Source organism: Gobio gobio (assembly GCF_949357685.1).
Source record: "Gobio gobio genome assembly, chromosome: 1".
In the NCBI taxonomy this organism is placed as follows: domain Eukaryota; kingdom Metazoa; phylum Chordata; class Actinopteri; order Cypriniformes; family Gobionidae; genus Gobio; species Gobio gobio.
In genome coordinates, this window is record NC_137097.1 from 19349930 (window position 1) to 19370650 (window position 20721).

General features: G+C 37.9%; 1 protein-coding gene across 2 annotated transcripts; it reads left to right on the forward strand.

Moving 5' to 3' along the window:
* Window positions 1–625: 625 nt before the first annotated feature.
* Window positions 626–12436, forward strand: LOC307124367 (uncharacterized protein). 2 transcript variants are annotated; one of them, XM_079813516.1, is made up of 15 exons: window positions 626–698; window positions 795–953; window positions 1065–1106; window positions 1184–1276; window positions 1393–1467; window positions 1706–1794; window positions 1881–1967; window positions 2048–2164; window positions 2242–2393; window positions 4005–4062; window positions 4186–4314; window positions 5311–5397; window positions 5628–5688; window positions 10998–11094; window positions 11749–12436. In XM_079813516.1, exons 8-11 carry the CDS (start codon window positions 2141–2143, stop codon window positions 4261–4263), a joined length of 312 nt encoding a protein of 103 aa, XP_079669642.1. In that variant the 5' UTR covers window positions 626–698; window positions 795–953; window positions 1065–1106; window positions 1184–1276; window positions 1393–1467; window positions 1706–1794; window positions 1881–1967; window positions 2048–2140; the 3' UTR covers window positions 4264–4314; window positions 5311–5397; window positions 5628–5688; window positions 10998–11094; window positions 11749–12436. The 2 variants fall into 2 exon arrangements, with proteins under 2 accessions (XP_079669642.1, XP_079669641.1); XM_079813515.1 differs by having other exon boundaries at window positions 4186–5397.
* Window positions 12437–20721: the final 8285 nt, after the last annotated feature.

Here is a 20721-nt window from a genome sequence, read left to right on the forward strand (position 1 = left end):
GTTTCAAGCACTTTCCGACCTGCTACGTAGCAGGACAGGTTGCTCGCCACACCAACAACCGCACTAAGCAGCTTTTTTTTCGAACTCATGATGGAAGACTCTGTGCCCCAACTTCAGAAAATATAAAGCTGGCAGCCAACAAAGATTTACAGGTTGATTTGCAGTGGGTGAAGAACCTGAGGACCCCATTACCTTTAGAAGAACAGCAGGATAGCGACAGAATGACAGCAAAGCATCCGATTACAGGGACATCTGAAAGGTACTCCTTACATGACCGTTTTCACCAGAAAAATCAAAAACGTCCAGAAGAGAAGTTGAGAAACCTCAACATCTGCCTCGCCTTAAGAACAGAGGTGAACTCGTCAGTTGCAGAGCAGTTCAATCGTGAACTTTCAGCTGTACGATATTCATTGTGCCAAATGAATGAGGCCCATTTCAAACAGACTCTCAGGGTGTTCTATCAATATATCATATTACAAAAGAATAAGAATGTATAAAATGTTGAAGAACTAAAATAATAAAATGTCCAAATTCTGTTGCGAAAATTGTAATATTATACCAAAGTAAACCTTTTTTTTTTTTTTTAAGAGGGAAGGAAACCTCTCCAGCCTACTTGTGGTAGTAAACTGAACATCCCACCTGACAGCACTAAGTCTTCATTTGTAGCACAATTATATGCTATAAATGACAATGACAAGGTAATTACTCAATTACTTGCCCTTTTCATTTTTTTTTTTAATTATGCTGCAAAGTAAAGGAGTTAACAGGTTTTTTGTTTTGTTGTGTATATAAAGGAAAAGCTGAAGAACTTATTCACTGGAGATTGTGATGAAAATCAAAGCCTGGCTTATGTCTCCAGGCAATTTCCACTGTTAATAAAGGATATCCGCAGTGTTTGCCCACCGGAGTTGTTGGGAGAGTCTTCATTGATCATGCCGTGGTTGAGTGATGATGTAAGTGTAAATTAGTAATCTTGTTTTGTAATTTAATTTATTTGCTGTCCTTTTAATTAATACAAAATTATGTTTCTATTATTAAGTATTAACAATTATATTGTATTACAGGCAGTTAACTATCGAGTAGCCCAGCTGGCTCAAGAGAACATGGTAATAACTTTTAATTTCCCTATTACCTTTTTACACCAAGATTTACATAAATATTAATGATACTTTTTATGTTATAGTAAGGATCTCTGGGCGATTTTGATTTTATTTTGTGGCACCGAGAATGGTCAGGCAGCGGAGCAGTCAGTGACCAGGTTGTGCAACGCATCCCTGTAGGTCCTTTAGTCATTTTCTTTTTTTTTTTGTGTATAATACAACAACATTTCGAAGAAAGAAAAACAAGGGCTCAAGGGCTGTTTTCCTACCTGATATTATTGTGGTTTTGTAGGTCTCTGAAAAAATATTCCTCCCTAGAATTGTGGGTGGTCACTCTCCTGAGAGGGGGAACCATTTCATTCTTTGGGTAAGCACCATTATTTACTGGTGTACTCTATCGTTTGGCTTGAATAGAAATGCATGGATGTCTGTATGACTTTTTTGGCAGAAGTGATTTTGTTCAACAGCCTATGCTAAATCATGCAAATGTATGTAATTTATGAATGTAAAAAATAAAATAAGGATTGCATGTAAAATTAGTCAGTTGAGCTAAAAATGTGTTAAATGTTTTAGAATGGAATGATGACAGATGTATGTCTTTGCAGGTGTTTGATTTTATTGCTAAGCAGATTAGAATATATGATTCACTTGGAATCTATAGAACTATCAGTGATAGTGACATGGACCTCCTCAGGTAAGGGAGCATCACACTGCATACTACATTTATCATCAATTGGTATTGTACTGAAAGTATATTTGTGCTACAACCTTCTTTTGTAGAAATGTCTTCAGATTTGCTGGAGGCCTTGAAGGTTGGACTGTATCATATCCTATTCAGTGGAAACAGCAGGAATTTTAGTGTGTTCTGTGAGTTGCATGTGAGCTGATTCTTATCCTCTTCTGTGCATGTGTAGTGTGGTTTGTCAGTATATTTTGTTCCCAACTAGGCAGCTGAAAACGAAGTTCTACATCGTGAGGTCACTGCAGAGGCTTTGACCTTAAATCAATGCAGGACTCTCCGTCTGCACCATGCTGCACAAATGCTTAAAAATGGGAATCCTGAGGTCAGACTAATCTCTGTCAAAATCGGTACTGGCAATAACAGAAACTCAGTTTTACAGCAAAGGTATTTGTTACACAGGACCTCCCACATACAACTGAAGAAATGCTAAAGATGCAAAAGAAAGAACTTAGACTACAGCAAAAAGAGGCAAAAACGATAGACTCCAGCAGCCATTGCCTGGCATGGAAGATTAAAGCATGTTTGTTCCAGCGAGCAACTGGGAAAACAAGGTATGTGCAGTATACCACTCACAAATCAACTTCAATTTAATTTGACATCAGTTTACACACAACAAAATTGACAAGATTGCTTATACTTATGACTAAAAGTAAAAACAGTGTCAGGGTATAACCAAACCGAGAGACTCAAGATCATTGAATTAAACAGGTATTTACTGAATATTTAAAATGCAGGTGAGTATTAAAGCAGAAGACAAGTCAATGGCGATTGTGAGATGTTTAACATATTTTCACTGACCGGGAATGCGGGAACTGATACTGGATGCAGTTTGTGCTCTCCAGTCCACTCAAACAAACACCACGGAGTAAGGTGAGTAACAGGTAAGTATCTGTCCAAATAGGTATTTTTGAGAGACCTTATAGGAAATACAGTTGCAGACAATGTGGGGATCAAAAGAGATAAACAAAGAAGTTCATTAGAAATATTAGAAGCTGTGAACTTGAAGAAAGCACAGCAGGCGAGTAGTCTGTATCCATAGATGAAGTCAGACATTGTGTAATTGAAGGTATGTGGTCGTTATACTGGTGTGGTTAACAGGTGACTCAAAGTTGAGTGGTGATAACAATGGAGCCTAGTGTCTCTATGACAATTATGAATATTTTTAAGTACACCAACATGATAGTACTTTAAAAGGCATTGTGGAATATTGGTAAAGTTGTCACACCTCTGTTTTTCAACAGTGTTTTCCATGACCATGTCAAGGAGTACCAATGGGTGCAGTGCACAGTTTGTCAAAACTGGCTGCATTTTCAGTGTGCTGGTGTTGAAGGAGACTGGACGACGAAGGATTTCTTTTGTGGCTGCAACAACTCTTTAAAAAAAATCTTTTACATGTCGCACATTGCTAAAATTATAATAGCAATAAATTTGTAATTGCTATAGTTATGTTTTTATTAATACTAGTGTAATGGCAAGGGGAGCTATTGACGTTTACAATAGGTAGGCATTTTCCTTGAACATGCAAACAGAGTGTTACGAACTGCTCTGAGACAGAAGGGTTGAGAATCCAAATGCAGCTTTATTTGAGGGCAATCCAGAGGCGTAATCCAATGTACAGGCAAGAGTCATACACAGGCAGGCAGTCCAAACAAAGAAACAAACAAAACAGGCAGGGACCAGAGGCAAGAGAGTAATCCAAGGAACAGGGCAAGATATCCAAAAACCAGAAGACAAGAAAACCAGGGGAATGCTCAGAATTGCAGTTTAACTCTTAAACAAGACTTCGCGGTGAGTGAGTGAATGAATGACCAAGGTATAAATAGACAGAGACAACAGGATGGTGAGACACAGGTGAATGCAATCAGTGAATGAGGTACAGGTGAATGTGATCAGTGATAAGTGATGATGAGTCCGGGCAGTGAGTTATGGGAAATGTAGTTTGTGAGTGCTAATAGTCTTAAGTGTGGAGTGCCCTCTGGTGGCTCTCAAGGGCACTCCAGCTGGTGATCGTTACACAGAGATTCATATATTAAAATATGTATAGTATATACAATACAATTCAGTACTATTATTTGGTAATTAGCGGTTTATTTTGTACAATGAAACATGAAATGTAAAAATGTGGTTTAAATTTAGAGAATGTTTGTTTTTGTCTTACACAGAAATTACGTCCTGGAGTGTGTAAAAGCAGAAGACATTCTGACAGATGGAGAGATAAAAGTAACATATAAAAAAAAATATATTAAATTACATATAGAAAGTTTTATTACCTAAATGGCATTTGATAATTATACATGCACTTCAGCCTGGTTAAATCTAAAGTAAAATATAAATGTAATACAGGATTTGGAAAGAAAGCTACAGAGTGGACAGATTCTCTCCAACAGAATGTATCTGTGGAAAAATCAAGGATTTGATTGAGCGCTCAGAAAATATTACTGTCAACATTACAGTATATTGAATGAGAAGGAGGTAAGTGGACTGTTTTTTTCCCCTTAAGTTGTGATCTGTGAAGGATGACAAACAATGTTTATGACAAATAAAATCAAGACTTTAAAAAAAATGTATCCCTATCAATGTTCACATGTTTTGCTTATCGATTAATTGTCTTTGTAGCCCAAAATTTGATATTTACCAAACTGTAAAAAAGAATGACATAGAACTGCAGTAATTTCTTAGTTAAGGTAATGTGAATTTGGGGAGGGGAAAACATGCCACTTCCTTATTAGACCTGCCTACTTTAAAACATTACTCCCCACATTATGCCATAGTAAATTTCGTCCATTGGCATTTGGAAAACATTTCAGAAGTTAGTTTGTAAGTAAGAGTTGAAGTATTTGCTTGTAATATAGTACATTCTCCATTTGTTGACACATTCCAACCTCTGAATTCTAAATCTGTTTGTTTTTATAACTGGAGAACTGTTAAATCACCTAAGAAGTACATCTGACATGTAATTTATTAATCATACTATTTCTGACCATCTATAATTGGATTAGATGGTAAATTGAATGATGTACACATGAAAAAAATATCATTAAACAGAGATGAAATATCACATTTTTGTTTCTTTACATTAAATAATACAACGTTTTAAATGACAAGATTATGGAAAGAGGACGGCAAAAGGGCGGAAAGGATGGATGAAATGTCATCTTGCTAGATCGCTCTATGCCAGTTTCACCCACACTCTGTTTCTCCTCCGTTGAACTCTATGACAATATGACAGAGAGAGAATGGTAGTACCCAACCATAATCAGTAGGATTACTACAATGCACACCAATGTCTGTTCAATGTAATATTGAGTATAATGTCTACATGTACTATTTCAAAGGTGTTAATGTTAAGTATGTTTCTGTTTTTCATTTAATTTCTTCTCAAATTGTAGCTATGGGCAACTTGTTCCAAGATGCCTTGTCGCCTTATACAACTAATACTTGTATCCTATTTTATTAATCTGGTGGTAGACTCTTACAGAAGGACAGCTTGCTGACAAGCCCTTGGTGGAAGAAATCTCCCCTGCAATGACCATCAATGATGAAAAACCTGCAGAGGTATCTTACACTACTATAAATATTTTATAGTATAGTATATTGTATATAATATAGTATGTAGAATTAATAAATATATTTACTTTTAATAATTTTTCAAATGTTGACCAATATAAGAAGTTTGGACATAGTAAGTTGGGTGTAAACTATTGTCAAGTGTAGTTGTTGAATAATACTGATTTAACCCATTTATATTGGTTTTAAAGTAACAATGGATTTATATTACTCAACAGAAATTAGAACGTGAATGCGTATCACAGGAACTGGGGGCTTGCTGCTATCAAAGAGTCGGAAGTAAGTCAAATAGGAGAAGAAAAAAAATTGTATGTATATATATATATATATATATATATATATATATATATATATATATATATATATATATATATATATATATATATATATATATATATATATATATATATACATATACACACACACACACACACACACACACACACACACACACAATACCAGTCAAAAGTTTGAGAACGGTAAGATTTTTTTTATGTTTTTAAAGAAGTCTCTTCTGCTCAACAAGGCTGCATTTATGGTATTAAAATACCAAAAAAGCTGTAATATTGTGAAATATTATTAAAATGTAAAATAACTGTTTTCTGTGTGAATATATATATAGTAAAGTGTACTACATCTTACCGTTCTCAAACTTTTGACTGGTGGTGTATATACAACCTTAAATGAACAACAACAAATGCAGGGCCGGCCCGTGGCATAGGCGGAATAGGCAAATGCTAGGGGCGCCACTCATCCATAGGGGCACCAAAATGTATTACTGATACTATTTTATTCATATTATTTTGAAATATTACCAAATAAAGCGCAAAAAAACCCTGCATCTTCCCAGTCCGCCTCATCAATCTCCCCCGCCGCGCTACTTGAAGTGCGTCAGAAATATAACGTGTGATCAGTTTAGCGTTGGGAATTTGTGTCGCGTCACCTCTCGCCGCATCTAATATAGACAGGATTGCTTTCATTTTTTAGGGTGCTTGGCCGCTCGCTCCAGGTGTAGACACGGTGAAAGTTTCCTGATAATTTATGACGGATGGCCGAATTGTAGTGTCATAAAAAACAGAAGCCCTCTGATGCAGGCAAGATAAGGGAAACACTGCAACAAATGCTCTTCCTTATTTAGTATTTTTGTCTTGTTTCTAGTCTAAATATCTAAAAATTCTCAAACCAAGATGCATTTACTAGATAAGTAAAATTATATTTTTTCTTAAGTGAGTTTATGCTTAAAACAAGCTAAATTATCTGCCAATGGGGTGAGAAATAATCTTGTTTCTTATTTGAAATCTTGTTTCTTGTTTCTGTCCCAAACAGAAATAAGATCATTTTTCTCACCCCATTTGGCAGATAATTGTGCTAGTTTTAAGATAAAACTCACTTCATTTTGATTTTCCCCCCAGAAAACAAGGAAGAAATTATCTAATGTCATTTTACTAGTAAATACATCTTGATTTAAGAATTTTTTGATGTTTGGACTGGACACAAGATAAAATTACTTAATAAGAAGAGCATTTTTGCAGTGTAAAGACAGGTAAAGTGGTGTAATGAATGAACAGTTTCTTTAATTGCATGGTAGTAAAATACTAATGTATGCTAATTAATTCCAGTTTTACCTTAAACTATATGCAAGCAGCTGTTCTGGGTTCTCCAGTGGCCACAGACAGTGGATTTTGTCAAAAAGAATCATATCTGTTTTTTCATGTAATATCACTTTTTTAATAGCCTAATGTTTTTACTCTACAGTTGTGCAGTTTTAAAGGGACATATGGACATTTTAAAATGTATTTACCGACATTAGTAATGATATTTATATACAGGTTTATTTAAAATAGCAACATTTTATGTAAATTTCACATTAAATATCTAAATTTCTCAGTTTAATTCATGGTGAAAACATGAATGTGCATATTAGTGGAAGTTTGCTGCCATCTACTGGAAAACAAACACTTTTGCTAGTTCTCAATAGTTTGTGCATGAATGCGGATGCAATTGCTTGTTATTTGTGTTTAGGCTGTAATGTGGCGTAGGTGCTATTTTTGTATAGTTTAACTATCATCAGCCTTTAAAAAAAAAAAAAAAAAAATATCATGAACATAATGACGGGGTAGAATGGACTGGACATCATATAAAACAATAAAAATTAAAAAACATCAATGCATTAAAAAAATAAAACAGTACCAGTGTTTCCGCAACTTAGACTGAAAACATGTAGTGCTAAACCTTGATACAAGTAAAATCTTGCCTAGGGCAGCAAATTGGTCAGGGCCGGCCCTGCCAACATATACGCCCATTTCTACGCAAGATTGATAAATGAGGGCCAATAACAAGATTTGACTTAAGTGTAAAAAAAATCTTGGCTCAAAGCTGTGCATAAAAGTTATCAAGCATCTCAAGTGAAGCGTAGGACTAAATCTTAAGTGTCAGTCTTAGAGATGATTTAAGACATTTTGCTGTGCCACAAATGGGATTTTTGGATAATGACATAGGCATGGACCAATCACTGAATAGATTTCCTTATTTAAGAATATTCTCAGATAAATTCACATTGCATGGTAGAATTAAGGGGAGTTTGCATTCAACACACAATAAAGAATTTTCAAGAGAATAGGCTACATTATGATATTCACATTGGAAATGAAAGATAAAACACGTTTTCCACCATGTCTTACAAATTACACATTTTAAACCGGTGTGCTGTTAACTGACCTGCCTATATATAGGCTAGATTTTATGATATAATCCAAAAGAATACAGAATTGGTGGGAGGAAGAAGCGCTACTGCTTGGCGAATTATTCAAACAGCGGATTTTTTCTTCTTCTAAATAAATGGCAACATTAACCAGCACTGAAAAAGATGCTCAGTCCAATACTCAGATACCGTTTGATTTACCGCTCGTCGTCAAATATTTCAAAAACATTTTCCTTCCTCTCCTGAAAGATTTGCGCACGTCTCTGCCTCGTCAGTGCCATTACAAACCCCTACTGGCAACTCCTAACCACTTGAGAGACCTCTCGAGCTGTCTTAAAGCTACACTGTGTGATATTTTCCCCCATCTAGTGGTGAACTTGTATATGACCATCCAGTGAATTATAGTTTCTGTTCTGTTCAATTCCGATTTCGTTTTAACTCCTACGGTGGCCGATTTAGTCCAAGATTAATATGGCTTCCAGTTCGACCTCGTCCACATTCGACACGGTGCCTGTGGGATATTCTGTGCGCAGTGGGATGGTTGGAACTCAACTGGCCTAATTATTCGGCTAGAAAGAACTGCAGCTAATCCAGAGTGAACTTTGATGATAGTAATGTTTATTCAGTCATCCAATTGCAAGGCATAAACAGGTTTGCATGGATATGTACATAAATGTGGTTTCTGTGAGAGAACAAATTAGGATGGTAAATATACATGATAATGACATGACAGAATATACACAGTTAAGAACTGTATAACTATACTTATAAGTTACATTTGCATAATGTAACCGTAAACCAGAGCTTATTGTACCATATATAGGCGCTAAATGCAGCTGCATTAAAAGGAGCTGGAGCTGCCGCTGCTGCTGCTAACAAGCGGTGTCGGATTACAAAAGTGTGTGCGCAGGTTTAGCTCTGTATAACAAGTGTTAATATGCCGATCAGACCTGATACATATTTCCATCAACATACATTACAAGCAAATATTTTCTATAAACGAATAAACATTGTTAATAACTGAATGATTATTCCAATAGGTGAGCATTACGCTATTGTATGTTGACACAAAAATACTTCTGAGGTGACATCAACTGAATTACGCGATGACACACTCTGAAACACATCTACAATGACAATAACTATTATTACTTACGGAGTTATTAACGCACAGAAATACCACACAAGGAAAAACAGACTTTTGAGGAATAAACAAGCCAGGAAAACTCCGTATAACTCTGTTACTGGAGCTGCTGAGATGAAAACTCTCTGCGCATGCACCAGACAAGTCTGAACAAGTTGACGCGCACAGTGTTAAAACCGGTTAAAAACGCGAAAGGCGAAGCTTGAATTTACGGGTATGTCCCTCTTTGGCTAATGTACTTTCAAGATGGAGGGGCAACATGGCGACGACCGTTAGATCCCATTACCTTATGTATTTTCAATGGCATATTATAAACTTACGAGAATACTTTATTACTTGAAAGAACTAAATATACATTAATGAGCACATATATTTTGAAATAACTAAGTGTTTTTAGCTAAGAATAGACTAAAAAAGTTACACAGTGTAGCTTTAACTTGGAGAGTAAGAGTGATTCTTTAAGAAATTTGATAACTTGCTTTTATACTCAAGTTTGAAAGTAGGAGTACATTTCATGAATTCTCAGCACTTAAGACTAAAATGGCACTTTGAGAAGCTTTGATAAATACGGGCCCTGATCTCCAGCTTAACTAACATTGTAGCCTACGAATGCAAACGTTCGTTAATGCAGGTGGTGAAATAACTTATTTGAATTAATCTGTTTGAGATTAAATTAATGCCAGATTTTTGCTGTATTTTTGTTGCAAATAATAGACATGGCATCTGATGACTAATTCCTCAGTTATCTTATTGATTTGACATTTTTGCTCTTAGTAAACCTGTGCATGTCTACCTTGTTGTGACGGAAACAAGTTGCGCGAAAGCTTTAAAATGAAATGTGTATATTTGTTTAGTTACAACCCCAAACAGAAGTTATTTGTTAAGTTTAAAAGCAATTAATTAAAAACTATAATTACGATAAAGAGATTTAAAAATAAAATATATTTGAACAGGTGTTATTGCGAAGTAAATAAATCTTAACAATGGAGATGAACACGCTTCTGTCTCTCTTTCTCTTCCTCATTTAAAAACTTTCAACACATCGGCCATGGATTCTACAGTTTCCATTCAAACAAACAAAACATTCTTTCAACTGTAAGGGCAAAATTCTAAATAACATTAATTATGATTTTTGTTGTTGTTGTTGTTGTTGTTTGTTATCTAACAGATGAACTACCTTCGATCACTTGGAGGAACAAATTCAGGGGCAGCCGTGCGCAAAATGTTGCGCAAGGTTGCATCAAACAATGTATTGAGTGCCTACAGTTTAAAAGAGAAGAAAGGCAAACTAGCCTTCAAAGGCTTAATTATCTGTGATATATCCCAAGGTTTATTTTTCTCCATTAGGTCACCTGATGGGGTTTAGGTTTCCTTGTTGCCTCTGGCTTGGCTTGCTCAGTTGGGGACACTAAATTTTTCAACTAAATATCCAAATAAATCTGGATGACATCCAGATTTTGGATGACATCCAAAATGGCTATACGGCTGAATAAAATTATGCTGCATTATTTTCCTGTTTAACACTGTAAAGCTGCTTTGAAACAATCTGCATTGTTAAAAGCGCTATATAAATAAAGTTGACTTGACTATAATTATAGGCAAGTTTTTCCCCACAACTGCTATCAATCATTGTTTTGTATTTTGCACTTTGAAATGAAATAAATATTGTACTGATAGCTACCATATCTCAAATCTAACACCAATTTTCACATAATCAACCTTCTATGTTATTCTTTCTTCTAGGAGCAACGCAAAAGCTTTTTAAGTCTTTAAAGGCAACTGACGTGGAAGACCTTATTTCAATGGTGCTAAAATTTGCCCCACACAGGCATTTAAAATGGTAAGCAATAATGCTAATTTTGTTTTGAGATTAACAATTATCAATGCTATGTCAAGACTAAGAATTGGTGGTAGCCTGTTTTGTCATTAATAGGCTTTTTTTTATTACTCAGTAGGCTGAATGTGACATTTAATTTATATTATGGCATGACTCATCAATTCTATCGAGTAGATTTATGACCTAAAAACTAGACTATTTCTAAATATTCGCATACATAATAAATCTTAAACAAGTAAGATTAACAGATTAAAAAATTGAATGAAAAAAGCTACGACAAGTAATAGACTATATCTCGGTTAATTTTTGGAAGTTCAAAGGAAAAGGAGACGGCCAAAATTACTTTTGTTTTTTAATTAATTAATTTTGGCTTGACGTTGATATATTAGATTTTTCATTCTTGTTCTGTTCTGAATGCTACATTATGTTTTAAAGATTTGTTGTAGAGTGAGGGAAAATAAAATAGCCTACCTATGTAGTAAAATGATCGTATATCAGTACTACCTGAATGATGTATTTTTGCAATGCATATCATAATATCAGCGCATAACATCCACAAGACATCTGCAAAACTGCAATGACACATTTCTCAACAGCACAATGAAATGTTTATAATTTGACTCATGTCCTTGTCGTTTATTTGTTTTTGAATTGCAGATGGTGGGGAATTGAAGATGTGTAGTGAAATATGTTTTTCATATTTCATTATATGATGTGTAAATATGTTGTTTAAATTAACATGTGGCTAGTTTACCATGATGTATTTGATAATAATTAGTATACGATAATATAGCATACATTTATTAAATTATTATAACTCTAAGTTTTAGAATTTTCATGTTCATGATTATTACGTTAAATTTTGTATTTGTTGTTTAAAATATGTTCATGGTTTGTGTAAATGGATTATAGAGATTGTTTATGTAAATACAAGTTATATTTCTTTTAATAATATTACTATTCATATTTACAATTCTTATGTTTTCTGAACAATACGTGATGACTATAGTTTCTCGTGATATATTTGATAATAATTAGCAATGATATATATGACCTGTTTACATTAATTAAATTAAATCTCTTAAAGTTTTAGATTTTTCATGTTCATGGTTATTAATGTGTTTTCAATGGAATTATGTAATATGTGTTGTTTAAAAAAATATGTATATGGCTTATTTATAGATTGTTTCTGTAAATTAAATTTATTGTAATAATATATTTGTATGATTTGTTTATTTTTGAGCAATTTTAATAATATATTTGTATGATTTGTTTATTTTTGAGCAATTGTAATAATATATTTGTACGATTCTTTTATTTTTGAGCAATAAACAAAATAGACTATTTTTTGTAGACTCTGTTACTTGTGTAGGCTATGGAATATCTTGATAGGTTAGGAGAATGTTCTGACATTATGGGAACCTTCTAAGAACGTTCTCGGAACGTTGCGGGAACGTTCCCCTAACCTAAAGGGAACGTTCTATTTACGTAAAGAAAACTTTCCTGGAGAACCAATAGGGAACGTTAGAATCTTTGTTCTGGGAACGTTCTGGGAACCAGAAACGAACGCTCTGGGAACCAAAAATTGTTAGTTGGGACGAAGGGAAGGAAGTTGTGCTAGACGATGCGTGAGCATAGTTTATAATAGTTTTACCTCATATCTTATTTTTATAATCCTTGGAAGCGAAAATAAGATTAATATCACAGCCCTAAAGTGTAAGCAGACTACATTTTTGTTTAGTTCTCTGGCCATCGTCAATCTCTCTCTCTTTGAGTGAATGTCGTGATGTACTGATCATGTGAAGCGCCGCTGTGAATACATTGTAGGGGAAACACTGGCACTGCAATTGATGTTGATCCAAGAGCACCATAATCACATCGTGATCTCGAAGTCATCAATGTAGTTTTACTTGGTCATACTGTAATCACTCCCCAGTGAGCATCCTAAAGGAGTGAGATTAAAAAATGGATTCCCGATAATAATAAATACAAATGGGATAACATGCCCCTGTAGAAATGTAAAGACAGTCTTTTAGGATTTGAACCACCTGGTGTTCCAGAGTGACTGTCCAATAGCAAGACATTATCCCAAATGGGTTCTCTCAAAGATTAATATTGCACTGGATGAACTTAAAGTCTAAGCTTTACTGACCTTAAATATCCAAGAACATTTCGTGACCAGGGCTGTAATTTCACCCAGTCATGCTGCAGAAACAATCAGTGTAGTTTCATTCAATCGTACAGAACGGTAGGTTCTCCGGGGAGTCATATTTCAGAATGGGCTTCTTGGCATCCGGAGCTGTTCTGTATGAGAATGGAGGCAGGCCACAGGCTGGATGACTCATGGTCATTGATGAAGAGCTCAGCATTCAGTTCCTGTGCAGGGACCACAGGAAGTACATCTGCCGTGCATGGATGCTCTCTCTCCCAATTAGCCTTTTGCTGGAAACGGCCACTGTCCAATCACACATCATAGCAACCGTTACTATGTGAGCAGATCGGACAAACATTGCTCAGCATCATTACTAACATTAGGCTACATACTAAGCGCCAGGGCCGTGCAGAGAGTTCGTCAGGGGCAGGGGCTCAAATGTAAAAAAGGGGCAATATGTAAATATATATATATATATATATATATATATATATATATATATATATATATATATATATATATATATATATATATATATATATATATATATGTAAATATATATATATATATATATATGTAAATATTTATATATATAATATATAATAATATTTATACATAACATATATATATATATATATATGTTTATATATCCTTATGCTCATCAAGCCTACATTTATTTAATCAAAAATACAGAAAAAAAACCAGTAGCCTAATATTGTGAAATATTATTACATTGTGTTCTTTTTAACTTTTTATTAATAAAAGAATCTTGAAAATAGTATCACAGTTTCCATCATTGACATTAAATCCTCATATTAGAATGATTTCTGAAAGATCATGTGACACTGAAGAGTGGAGTAATGATGCTGAAAATCCCGCTGTGATCACAGGAATAAATTATATTTTAAATTATTTTAAAATAGAAAACCATTATTTTAATATATTTCGCAATATTGCAGTTTTTTATCAAATAAATGCAGGCTTGATGAACATAAGAGACTTATTTCATAATGCTGCATAATATTCAAAAATAGTATAATAAAGTCCTTTCACGTAACCATTTCGCCAGTCTACACTTCACATAGCCTAATAGGCCTGTAGGTGCCGGTGGCACTTGGGTTTTGTTAACTTTGATAGTTTCATGAAATAGTAAATTATGTATCAATATAGGCTACATAAATACAAGTGAAATTAACACTACTTACCATTAATGCGACTTTTGATGCTGTGGTTTTGTGCAGGAATTTGTTTGTTGTCTGTTAAAATCCATTTTGTCAGTGATGCAATTTATAAAATGAGCCAAACCGCAGGAAATTGTTCCACAAACGTTAGTTTGTCTGTCCATGTAATTTTCAACCGATTTATGAATAAGAACAGAAAATTACCGCTTCACATCGCCCAATGGAATTTGAACTTGCTTTGCCAGATCACGATTGGTTGGTGTATATACATGACAAACGGGCATTGGTGAATTGTGTAATACTTTAAAATATATAGCTAATATATAGCTTTGTAATTAAATCAACACATTAGCTCTGATTATGGATGAAAAAAAAATATTGGTTTACTTTTTTCCCGCGAGGCCACACACTCTCTGAAAGGACCATATTTGGCTCGAGAGCCGCTTCCGAACAGTGGAAAATCAGCTGTCAATCAAAACGCACGCGACCCATAGCAACGCGTTACGGCAACGCCTCAACAGAAATTGTCCGACTTTTGAGCCGTCCGTTACTATTGTATGGATTTTCATGTTATAATAATCACATTTATTTAGTTTTATTGACCACGATATTATCATCGATCAGGCACGTGCAGAGGGGGGGGGGCTTTGGGTGCTCGAGCCCCTGCCCTTTTTCAAAATGAATCAAAAGTGCCCCTCTCAGACAAATATCAATGATAATATCGTGGTCAATAAAACGAAATAAATGTAATTATTATAACATGACAATGTAAACAATGGTAACGAACGGCTCAAAAGTCGGACAATTTCTGTTGAGGCGTTGCCGTAACGCGTTGCTATGGGTCGCGTGCGTTTTGATTGACAGCTGATTTTCCTCTGTTCGGAAGCGGCTCTCGAGCCAAATATGGTCCTTTCAGAGAGTGTGTGGCCTTACGGGAAAAAAGTAAACCAATATTTTTTTTTCATCCATAATCAGAGCTAATGTGTTGATTTAATTACAAAGCTATATATTAGCTATATATTTTAAAGTATTACACAATTCACCAATGCCCGTTTGTCATGTATATACACCAACCAATCGTGATCTGGCAAAGCAAGTTCAAATTCCATTGGGCGATGTGAAGCGGTACTTTTCTGTTCTTATTCAGAAATCGGTTGAAAATGACACGGACAGACGAACTAACGTTTGTGGAACGATTTCCTGCGGTTTGTCTCATTTTATAAATTGCATCACTGACAAAATGGATTTTAACAAACAAATCCCTGCACAAAACCATTGATGAGCCTTGATGAGCATAAGGATATATATATATATATATATATATATATATATATATATATATATATATATATATATATATATATATATATATATATATATATATATATATATATATATATATATATATATATTTACATATTGCCCCTTTTTTACATTTGAGCCCCTGCCCCTGAAGAACTCTCTGCACGGCCCTGTCATTGATATTTGTCTGAGAGGGGCACTTTTGATTCATTTTGAAAAAGGGCAGGGGCTCGAGCACCCAAAGCCCCTCTGCACGTGCCTGCTAAGCGCATACATATTTCAGATGATTAAGGAAAGATGCCATAATCACAGATGTATAAAATTTAACAGAAGTAATTAAAGACTGTGGGTAATGTTACTTAACCAATTTGAAGCAGTTGTCGAACTTTTTTTATATATATATATAATGTTAGGCTATATAACTTACAAGAAACAGAGAAATATCGACACGTCCTCTCCAGCAGCTTGAATGTTCCCTGTTGCAATGGCACCTCTCAACGGACACCAGGACTTACACAGTTTTATTAAAGCTATTTATTATTTGTTGTAAAGTGTAAGAATCACCCCAGAAATTGAAGCCTAGGACAAACGCTGTCAAGATGAGATGCTGTAGCCAGGCTATGTCTGTGTAATTATTCCAACATCATATGTTCATAACATCATATGTTCATAATAATAAAAAGGTTAATACCTCAGAAAAATTAACTTTCCTCTCTTGTCAACATTAGCCTGGTGTGAGCGCGGCACACACTCTTCAGTGGTGTAGGCGAGCGCTGTATATCAGTCACAGAAAGACGTGCACTCACAGTAATCGGATCAGGTCGTTTATATGGTGGAATTTTTCATTTGATCAGTTCATGAAAAGGTTTATTCCACCCCTCTCAAACCGATTACAATTTCATTCGGTTTGGGCATTTTTATTCCGATTGAGGTGTTTATATGGAGCACAGTAATTTTAAACCCATTACAGTGCTCCATGTAAACGCACCTACTGACTCCAAGCAAGATGGTGAAGCGGTGAGCATTAGCCTCGATATTAGTCGTGTCTCCTTCATTGCGTATTTTTATATTTTGAATATATCCCTCCACTGCATACTGTAACCCCTTTTGCCTCGATCTGGAGGTATTGCTCCAAAAAAGGTCACTGACACGCACGGGAGTCGAATTGATAATTGTACATTATTGATAAACCATATTTTGTATATCACACATGTAATTTTTTTTAAACAATTCTGCAATTAATTTTATATATATATATATATATATATATATATATATATATATATATATATATATATATATATATATATATATATATATATATATATATTACACTCAATAGTTACTCAGTCACAGCCATGATCGTGAAACATATTGGTATTATTCAGTACTGTTTGTGTACACATATATATATATTAGTAGGCGTGTAACAGTATACAGAAGTTACGGTTCGGTATGTACCTTGGTTTTGGGGTCATGGTTTCATACAAGTTCGGTCCAGCCCAGATTCCTGATTGCTGTTTCAAAACGATTTTCCTTGGCAAAGAAATTACACCTTTATCCAAATTTACTGATTTAGGGTGACAAGTTAAAAAATAGTTGTGAATTATTACCTATATTTTTCAGAAAAAAACTAATTATTGTACAGTGTTTAATAAATAAATGAAACAAGACAGTATTGCTTTTCACTGTGCAATGATATCATCAAAAATGTATATTTATTACATCTTATAGAGAGTAAGACAGATGGTAGAAGTTAAAATGGATTCAGGTCTTCGGGGAGTGACAGTCTCAGAGACAGTGGATGTCTGAGAATCAGTAGCTGTGTCATATCCAGTGGCAGTTGAGAGGCAATGACAGTCTCCAATTCAGTGGAAGTCTCTGATTCAGTGACAGTTTCCAATTCAGTGGCGGTCTCTGATTCAGTGGCAGTCTCTAATGCAGTGAAAGTCTCCGATGCAGTGTCAGTCTGAGAGTCAGTGTCAATCTGAGAGGCGGTGTCGGTCTGAGAGTCAGTGTCAGTCTGAGAGTCAGTGTCAATCTGAGAGTCAGTGTCAGTCTGAGAGTCAGTGTCAGTCTGAGTGTCAGTGTCAGTCTGAGAGGCAGTGTCGGTCTCAGAGGCAGTCTCGGTCTGAGAGTCAGTGTCAGTCTGATTGTCAGTGTCAGTCTGAGAGGCAGTGTCAGTCTGATTGTCAGTGTCAGTCTGAGAGTCAGTGTCAGTCTGATTGTCAGTGTCAGTCTGAGAGTCAGTGTCGGTCTCAGAGGCAGTCTCAGTCTGAGAGTCAGTCTCAGTCTGAGAGTCAGTGTCAATCTGAGAGTCAGTGTCAGTCTGAGAGGCAGTGTCAGTCTGAGAGTCAGTCTCAGTCTGAGAGTCAGTGTCAGTCTGAGTGTCAGTGTCAATCTGAGAGGCAGTGTCGGTCTCAGAGGCAGTCTCAGTCTGAGAGTCAGTGTCAGTCTGAGAGTCAGTGTCAGTCTGAGAGGCAGTGTCAGTCTGAGAGTCAGTCTCAGTCTGAGAGGCAGTGTCAGTCTGAGTGTCAGTGTCAACCTGAGAGGCAGTGTCGGTCTCAGAGGCAGTCTCAGTCTGAGAGTCAGTGTCAGTCTGAGAGTCAGTGTCAATCTGAGAGTCAGTGTCAGTCTGAGAGTCAGTGTCAGTCTGAGAGTCAGTGTCGTCAACCAGAGAGGCAGCGTCGTCAATCAGAGAGGCAGCGTCATCAATCTGAGAGGCAGCGTGGTCAACCAGAGAGGCAGCGTCGTCAACCTGAGACACAGCTTCGTCAACCTGAGAGGCAGCGTCATCAACCAGAGAGGCAGCGTCGTCAACCAAAGAGGCAGCGTCGTCAACCTGAGAGGCAGCGTCGTCAACCTGAGAGGCAGCGTCATCAACCAGAGAGGCAGCGTCGTCAACCAAAGAGGCAGCGTCGTCAACCTGAGAGGCAGCGTCGTCAACCTGAGAGGCAGCTTCATCAACCATATAGCCAGCAACGACAACCAGTGAGGCGGCAGTTTTAACCCGAGAGCGGGCATCTTCAATCAGAGAGGTGGCAGTTCCAACCAGAGGGGCGGCAGCCTCATACTGAGAGGCAGCAGCGTCAAATAGAGAGGCAGCGTCACCCTGAGAGGCAGCGTCAACCAGAGAGCGGGCATCTTCAATCTGAGAGGCAGCATCGTCAACCAGAGAGGCGGCATCGTCAACCAGAAGGGCAGCAGCGTAAAATAGAGAGGCAGTGTCAGCCTGAGAGGCCGTGTCAACCAGAGAGCAGGCAGCTTCAACCAGAGAGGTAGCGTCGTCAACCAGAGAGTGGGCAGTGTAAAATAGAGAGAAAGCGTCACCCTGAGCAGCAGCTTCAACAAGAGAGTGGGCAGCTTCAGCCAGAGAGGCGGCAGCTTTAACCAGAGAGGTGGCGTTGTCAACCAGAGAGGCGGCATCGTCAACTTGAGAGGCAGCATCGTCAACTTGAGAGGCAGCATTGTCAACCTGAGAGGCAGCATCAATCTCGGAGGCAGCGTCGTCAACCAGAGAGGCAGCGTCATCAACCTGAGAGGCAGCGTCGTCAACCTGAGAGGCAGCGTCGTCAACCAGAGAGGTAGCATCAATCTCGGAGGCAGCATCGTCAACCAGAGAGGCAGCGTCGTCAACCTGAGAGGCAGCATCAATCTCGGAGGCAGCGTCGTCAACCAGAGAGGCAGCGTCGTCAACCATAGAGGCAGCATCAATCTCGGAGGGAGTGTCGTCAACCTGAGAGGCAGCATCAATCTCGGAGGCAGCGTCATCAACCAGAGAGGCAGTGTCGTCAACCTGAGAGGCAGCGTCGTCAACCAGAGAGGCAGCGTCATCAACCAGAGAAACAGCAGCTTCATCCTGAGAGGCAGCATCAATCTCGGAGGCAGCGTCGTCAACCAGAGAGGCAGCGTCGTCAACCTGAGAGGCAGCATCAATCTCGGAGGCAGCTTCGTCAACCAGAGAGGCAGCGTCGTCAACCTGAGAGGCAGCATCAATCTCGGAGGCAGCGTCGTCAACCATAGAGGCAGCATCAATCTCGGAGGCAGCGTCGTCAACCTGAGAGACAGCATCAATCTCGGAGGCAGCTTCGTCAACCAGAGAGGCAGCGTCGTCAACCTGAGAGGCAGCGTCGTCAACCAGAGAGGCAGCGTCGTCAACCTGAGAGGCAGCGTCGTCAACCAGAGAGGCAGCGTCGTCAACCAGAGAGGCAGCGTCGTCAACCAGAGAGGCAGCATCAATCTCGGAGGCAGCGTCGTCAACCTGAGAGGCAGCATCAATCGCGGAGGCAGTGTCGTCAACCTGAGCGGCAGCATCAATCTCGGAGGCAGCGTCGTCAACCATAGAGGCAGCATCAATCGCGGAGGCAGTGTCGTCAACCTGAGCGGCAGCATCAATCTCGGAGGCAGCGTCGTCAACCTGAGAGGCAGCGTCAACCAGAGAGGCAGCGTCATCAACCAGAGAAACAGCAGCTTCATCCTGAGAGGCAGCATCAATCTCGGAGGCAGTGTCGTCAACCAGAGAGGCAGCATCAATCTCGGAGGCAGCGTCGTCAACCAGAGAGGCAGCATCAATCTCGGAGGCAGCGTCGTCAACCAGAGAGACAGCATCAATCTCGGAGGCAGCGTCGTCAACCTGAGAGGCAGCGTCGTCAACCAGAGAGGCAGCGTCGTCAACCAGAGAAGCAGCGTCGTCAACCTGAGAGGCAGCGTCGTCAACCAGAGAGGCAGCGTCGTCAACCAGAGAGGCAGCGTCGTCAACCTGAGAGGCAGCGTCGTCAACCTGAGAGGCAGCGTCGTCAACCAGAGAGGCAGCGTCGTCAACCAAAGAGGCAGCCTCGTCAACCTGAGAGGCAGCGTCGTCAACCTGAGAGGCAGCGTCGTCAACCAGAGAGGCAGCGTCGTCAACCTGAGAGGCAGCGTCGTCAACCAGAGAGGCAGCGTCGTCAACCAGAGAGGCAGTGTCGTCAACCAGAGAGACAGCGTCGTCAACCAGAG